This window comes from Bubalus bubalis, chromosome 12 (assembly GCF_019923935.1).
Source record: "Bubalus bubalis isolate 160015118507 breed Murrah chromosome 12, NDDB_SH_1, whole genome shotgun sequence".
NCBI lineage: Eukaryota > Metazoa > Chordata > Mammalia > Artiodactyla > Bovidae > Bubalus > Bubalus bubalis.
The window spans coordinates 13268021-13275024 of NC_059168.1; the positions used below are offsets into that span (position 1 = coordinate 13268021).

Genomic DNA, 7004 nt, shown 5'->3' on the forward strand with positions numbered 1-7004 from the left:
GAGTAAATTCAGCACCTAATGGACGAAGTCAACAGAGAGGGAGAGTTAGGCTTCAGGATGGCTAATCAAAGATGCCCCAGTTTCTACCTGTGGCACTTGTAGAGGTACAACCTGAGGCAAGTAACTTTCCTGGGATCGGATTAATTTCCATCCTGAACCTACAGCCTAGCCTTTAGCACATTGCCAGGCACTCGAGAATTTTGTTTCTTTTACCTCCAGGAGCAAAAGAAAGCCCTGGGCAACCTGCCTGGAGCCTTCTGGTCCGAGGCTGCTGGGGAGGGGTTGGGAGGCGAGGGATCACGCTCCAGGCTGACGCAAGAGTGCACAGGGAGGGGCCGGAGGTTACCTTTCAAGCTCCGGTACTAGCGCCGCGTTCCGGCCCCTCAGGACCGGCTGTCACGCCTCCCCGGATTGCATTGCGTATCGTCTTCTGGGTGCAGCCGGGGGAGCCCGGCGATCCGCCGGCACACGCCGCTGGGGCAGCAGCGGTTGGCCCTCCGCGCCGGTAGGCGGCGCTAGTCTTGACCCGGCCGAGGGCGGCTCTCGGGCCGGGCTGCTCTCGGCGGCGGCGCACGACCGTCCTCGGGGCGGGGACGCGGCGACGGTGGCGGCGGCTCCTTGTCGCCCGAACCGGAGCGCGCAGGCCCGTCCCGGTGGTCGGGGGGCGGGCGGGGCGGGGGCGCCATGTGGTTCATGTACGTGCTGAGCTGGCTGTCGCTCTTCATCCAGGTGGCCTTCATCACGCTGGCCGTCGGTGAGAGTGCGCGACCCGGCCCCGCGCGAGCTCCCGCTCCGGCATCTGTGCCCGCCGGGGGTCGCATCACGAGGGCGCCGGGGCGACCGGCGAGACCCCCGCCCGGCCCTCCCGCCTTCGCAGCCCCCCTCCTGTCCCGCCTGGTCCTGCTTCTCCTCCTGGCCCCAGCAGCCTAGCTGACCGCGGGTCCTTCCAGGAGTCACAAAGTCCACCCCAGCGGTGCCCGGGAGAGGCTGCCTCAGATGCCCCTTGCCCGCGCACCGCCAACCAGTGTCGCGCCCGTCCTCGCAGAGCCGGCCGCGCCGAACTTTTCCCGACCCCTACCGCCGCCCTTTCGCCTCTGGCCCTTCGTGCTTCCTACTCTCTGACACGCTTTCCCCTCCTGGCTAGTTCCTACTGTTGATCCCAGCTGAGGTCTCACCTCCTCCGAGAAGCCCTCCTTATGAGGTTTGATGGTCCAGCCGCGCCCTGTTCTTCCCCTAAAGTAGCACCTGTCACACTGGGATCGTCTGACTGCATTACTGCTCAACCTCTTCCCCCAGCCTCCCTTCAAAGTTGGGTCAGGGAGGGGACTTTGTCTGTCTTGTAGTGTGCTCAGCTCTCAGCCCAGCTTCTGGCATATTTATTGGATGAGTGAAAGAAATTCCCTTTTATGGGCCACAGGTTAGGTTTGTGCTGAGGCATCAAATACAGGTTTCCATTCCTTTTACGAAATCTCTCCTTAGTTGCCTTGACAAAGTTTTACTTGCGACTTGAGAGGGTAACACACGGGTTGTTTGGTTTGTTCCGTACCTCGTGGACTCATGAAAGGTTGGGTGGGACCCAGCTGCAGATAGAGGGCTGATCAGGATGTTGGGAGTGACCCTGGCTAATGTTCTCCCTCTTTGCCTTGCTCTCCTCCCCCCCTCCAGCCGCCGGACTTTATTACCTGGCCGAATTGATAGAAGAATACACAGTTGCAACCAGCAGGATCATAAAATACATGATCTGGGTAAGTGACAGCTTTCCCCAGGATCCCCCTCACTCTTGACCTGCCTTAAAAGGAGGAAGTGGGGAAAGTTTGGCCTGGGTGATGAGACCCCTGACCTTGCTGTTTCCTGAGGGTACCATCCCCCACCTCCCTGCCCCTGTACCTGGTCCCCTGGGTCTGCTCTCCTGGGCCTAGGTTTTCCGGAGCTTCCTTCCTCAGTGGCATCGCTTCACTGCAGGCTTTGTTCTTGGTTCCTTAAGGTGAGAGCCAAGTGCCTGTTCTGTGTTGACAGGACCATGGCTTTGCCTTTGATTGTCTTCAGTGGTCTTAGCCCCTTGCTCTGTTCACAGCATTTAGAACTGAGAGGAACCTTAAGGACAGTTTTGAGTACTTGTTGGACCAAGTGACTTGTTCTAAGAGGGAGACACCGTCCCTGGCACAGGCCCTGCCCTGCTCAGGGCTCATGGAAGGCTTCTCTTCCAGAAGATACAATCCTTGCCATTGGTGTCAAAGCCACAGGAGAGACTGCTGGTGGTTTCTGCAGCTGCAGGAGAGGCTGGGGAGGGGCTGGAGGCACATTTGAACAGGAGGAGTCCACTGCCTCTCAAATCACCTGCTGTCAGAGCCACTTTCTCTCTGGCATGACCTGGGGTAGGGAGTCAGTTGTGGAAACAAGACCATAGCTCTCAGCCCTGGGTTCAGGGACCAGCTCATAGGTGTTGATACAGGAGTTAGTCCTTCATTCAGCTAACTGCCTGCCATTTGTTATGCGCTGACAACTGTAAGTCCTTCAGAATGGTGGTTTTCAAACTGCAGGTGTGATTCATTGTTGGGTTGTGCAATCAATTTAGTAGGTCATTATCAGCATTAAAAAGGGGGTGATGGAAAAGACTAGATTGAAATCTGAACTTTGATCACATGTATGTATGTGTGCTGGGGTCACAGTGTAAGCTGTGGGCTGCTGTCAGACAAACTTTGGGGTTAAAAAGTGCTGCCCTTTGGGAGCCGAGAGGCTAGTTGGGGAGGTCAGAACTGTGGCTGTGAAACAAGGAAAGACTGAAGCGTGTTGCCCTGAGTAGGCTAGGGCTTAGTGAGTCCAGGAAGGCTGCCTGGAAGCAGCTCCCTGCACTGTGCGCCTCCGCTGTTCAGTTCTCCACAGCTGTGCTGATTGGCCTCTACGTTTTTGAGCGCTTCCCCACCTACATGATTGGCGTGGGCCTCTTCACCAACCTTGTCTACTTTGGCCTCCTCCAGACCTTCCCCTTCATCATGCTGACCTCGCCTAACTTCATCCTGTCGTGCGGTGAGAGGGGACGGAGTGGGAGGGACAGCTGAGGTGGGATGTGCCCAGCTCCGTCTATGGCACCGAAGGGGGAGGCAAACCACTGAGGTCCCCCAGGAGGCCAGGCCGGTTGGCAGTTGGGACTCTCACATGTGAGGAACCGAGAGCCCACACTGGCTCTAGTGACTAGAATTTGGAGGGGCTGGGATGCTCAGAGAGGGATGGCTTTCCTGGGGCAGGTGGGGTTTGAAAGATTCTAGAAGGGAAAAGAAGTGGGTCGGCTGAGTAGTTACAGCCCTTAAGAAACCACTTGGCCAGGAAAAGCCCGAAGCCTTCCCCCGGCCTGCAGGCAGCGCCCATCCGGTCGTCTGGCCGTAGGCCATGATTAAGGTGAGCTTCGTGGGGCTGCGGGTCTCCTGCAGACAGCTGCCTTGGGGTAGACAAACGTGTTTGGAGGGCCCTGGCCTTCCTGCCTTTGCTCTGCCACCAGTTTCTGACCTTAGCGTCTCCATCTGTTTAGTGATATTTGGGAAAGTCATTTGGCACATAGATGCTCTAGTTATTTCTGGAAAAGGTTCTAGACAGAATCTGGTTACCAGGATTGCCTTTTCTCCCTTCAGTTGTTACTGGTCATCATAGCCTTTTGTCAAGATGTCAGATGGAATTGGGGTTTCTTAGAGCTACTTTTCTATTTCTGTGAGAGAACCTGGAAAGAAACTGTCATTCACAGGAGGGCATGGTGTTCAAGCCAGGACTGAGTGCCTTGGTTTGATTCCACTGAAAGATTTGTGGGGGTTGGTGTGAGGTGTCCTTCCTTGGACACTGTGCCCCTCTTGCTTCTTCCTAGGTGCGAGGGTGCTCTCCACCCCCCACCTACAATGGCATGCTCCCTTGGCTTCCCGTTGTCACTCCCTCAACTTGCCCTCTGGATGCCTGGGGGAGTTTTCTGAAGGCCTGTAGGCGTGGGGCACCATCCTGTCTTCCGGCAAGCCCTTGCCCTAGAGCATGGCTAGGCCTGGCAGAGCTGTTGTCTCTGCTGTAGAAGGGGAGTGGCAAGAGGAGAAAAGAGGAAGGGCCCGTGCTGCTGCCGGCGAGGTGTATGTGAGGGGTGTTGGGTTTGAGGGGTGTCTGCCTTTCACTTCACCACAACAGGAACGCCTATGTCTGAGCAGCGGGTCCCCAGGATCTCCCTCTGTCTGAATTTGGCTGCACACGAAGGAGGTGTGTGGGGATGTAGAACATACCAGTTCAGATCAGCCAGCCTTATCCTGGGGCAGGATAAGGAGAGACCCGCGTCCCCGGAACTTTGAGGAGCCCCGAGACTGCACCGCAAAGCGTCCAGCAGATGGCGCCCTTTATTCCTGAGGAGTGAGCGCCTGTCTGTGGAGGGGACGCGGGAGCGAGTGCTCGGAGTGACTTCCTCCTCCCCCACCGCCCATGCAGAGCTCTCTTCAGGACTTAGGGCCGCTCTAGACCAAGTCATTTGGCACAGTGCTTTGGGCTGTGTAGCACTGAAGTCTCATTTTTATAACATTCAAGGAGTTTTTTATCTACTTCTAATTTAACTCATACACTCGGCAGTGGGCACATGGGGGCTCGTTCTTTCGTTTTAACAGATGGGAACCTGAGTGCTGGAGAGTAGCGTGCTTGGCCCACGTTGCACTCTGGGTCGTGTGTAAAGTCAGGACCAAGACTTGGCTTCCGACCTCCGGGGCCTTGTGAAGGCTAAAAGTCTATTTTATGTCATCCCTGAGACTGACTGACTCTTCATTCCCTCAACAGGGCTAGTGGTGGTGAATCATTACCTAGCATTTCAGTTTTTTGCAGAGGAATATTATCCTTTCTCAGAGGTAAGAAGTCTTCAGTATGTCTTCAGACTACTAACAGACAGCAGGGGTAAAGGGGATTTGTGTGATTTCTTTGTGAATTTGGCTGTGATTTGAAACAGACTATTCAGGGATAACACATTAAGAAGAAATAATGTAGATGATTTTAGAAAGCTGTGAGTACGAGGAGCAGCGACCCTTTGGCTGAGGAAGAAGGCCACTGCTGTCTCCCAGTGAGTCCTTTGGGTCTCTCAGGATCCAGTCTGACATCCTAAGGTCAGGAAGGGGCGTGGGGTGACCTGGTCTGATGCACACCTCACAGGGCAGGGCTGGGCCACAACCTTGAAGCCTGCTGCTCTAATTTGAACCCTGGAGAAGAACAAGGTCACTTCTCCAGGAGATACGGGTCGGTCATGGTTTTGCCTTCCATCTATATCCTTCGGTTCAGAGGAGTTGCTTGTCCTGGTGACCAGGATTCAGGGATTTTGGCCTGAATCGTCGTCATCTTCAGTCTCCACCTTTCCCCACTGAATCTTCTCCTGGGGCTGTCCTGGGGGCTGTCCTGTCTCTGCTTCCTGGGCCCTGGTCCCCTTCAGAGATCCCATGTGGGGTCATCAGTGTGCACGTGACCAGCTTTCTAAGATACACAGTGACCGCTCCTGGACCGGCCTTGGCACCTTGGGGAGCACCATCTTCTCAGTGTCTTTGTTGCCAGGTCCTGGCCTATTTCACTTTTTGTCTGTGGATAATCCCGTTTGCGTTCTTCGTGTCGCTCTCGGCTGGGGAGAACGTCCTGCCCTCCACCATGCAGCCAGGAGGTGAGAAGAGGGTGGGAAGGGGTCATGGTGGGAGGGCACCAGCAAGGCCGGAGCTGCTGGGGGAGCCAGAGCCCACCCTGTGATAGAGACACTTGAATTCTGGGTGGGCAGCACTGTGTTCACACACACACAAGCACACACGTACACACACTCATCTCCCTGCCTGTGTCTCCACAGATGACGTGGTCTCCAATTACTTCACCAAAGGCAAGCGGGGCAAACGCTTAGGCATCCTGGTTGTCTTCTCATTCATCAAAGAGGCCATCCTACCCAGTCGGCAGAAGATATACTGACCCCCTGGGGAAGGGGATGCTGGCGCAGGAGCCGGAGAGTCAGGCCCCTGGGCCTCCGCACTGGGTGGGGGCCGGGAGTTGGTCGGCACCTTCCCCCAACCATGGCCCTCCTTCCCTCCACTCCCCTGGAAGCCCTCATCCCCACCCTCCTCAGGAGGCTCAGCTCAGGTCAGATCTGATACTGCTGGAGGCTGAGACCTCAGAGGCTGCCAGGGAGGAGTCAGGGCCTGCTTAGCCAGGAGGCCACCACCCACCTGGGTGCACAGAAGCCGAGCCCCTGTGGCCCTCCTGCTTCCTCCTGTGATCAGTCAGGAGTTCTGGCTCAGCCCGGGTAGGTAGGGCCAGGGCCATGAAGCTGAAGAGCAGACAGTGATAACTGCCAGTGGGCAGATGGCCACGGGAGGGGCTATGACTTAGCACTTGCAAGTTTTTGCTGTTGAACTGTGATTTCTGTCCAAGTGCTGATTCCCATTTGAATAAAGATTCTAGGTGGCACTGTTTGCCTTAATACCCTGAAAGTTCATCTTCCTTTCTTCCTGCAGACCTTCCACCTGGACTGGCTTTGCTGCACCAGGGCTCTTTTTCCACGTTTGGGTCTTGCCCTTCCGAAGGGACCGTTCTTGTGGCCCATAGTGGGAAGGGGACAGAGATGAGCCGAACCTGGTGGGGGGATGGGGAGTGGAAGTGGAGGCAACCTTTCTTAATCCCCTTCTCTCTTCTTCCGTCTCTTCTTTCCCCTGGGGCTCTGTGACTGCCATGCTGGGGGCAGAGAGGGGATAGTGTGGGACTGGGTTAGATTTTTCAGGAGAACATGTATAATATCCTATTTGTAAGTCTTGTCCTAAGGAAGAGGAGTGGTTTCTGGCTGATTTCTGTCTTGGGCTTGAGGAGAAACAACAAAAATTGGCTTCCAGGCAGCCTGGACTACAGCCTGTTGTGTAAGAAAACTGGTGGTGGGAGAAGCTGTTTGTTACTCTAAGAGCACACAGGGCCGGCCCTCTCTTCTGAGTGGTCATGGCTCCTAGGAGGTGATTGTCTTCTAAGAAGACAGGCCAGGTCCT

At 55.8% G+C, this 7004-nt stretch overlaps 1 protein-coding gene across 1 annotated transcript; it reads left to right on the forward strand.

The window, feature by feature from the left end:
• Window positions 1-575: 575 nt before the first annotated feature.
• Window positions 576-6451, forward strand: TEX261 (testis expressed 261). The gene is made up of 6 exons (XM_006066653.3): window positions 576-754; window positions 1666-1745; window positions 2874-3027; window positions 4789-4856; window positions 5548-5650; window positions 5828-6451. The coding sequence occupies exons 1-6, from the start codon at window positions 685-687 to the stop codon at window positions 5941-5943; spliced, it is 591 nt and encodes a 196-aa protein (XP_006066715.1). The 5' UTR covers window positions 576-684; the 3' UTR covers window positions 5944-6451.
• The last annotated feature ends 553 nt before the right edge of the window (window positions 6452-7004 follow it).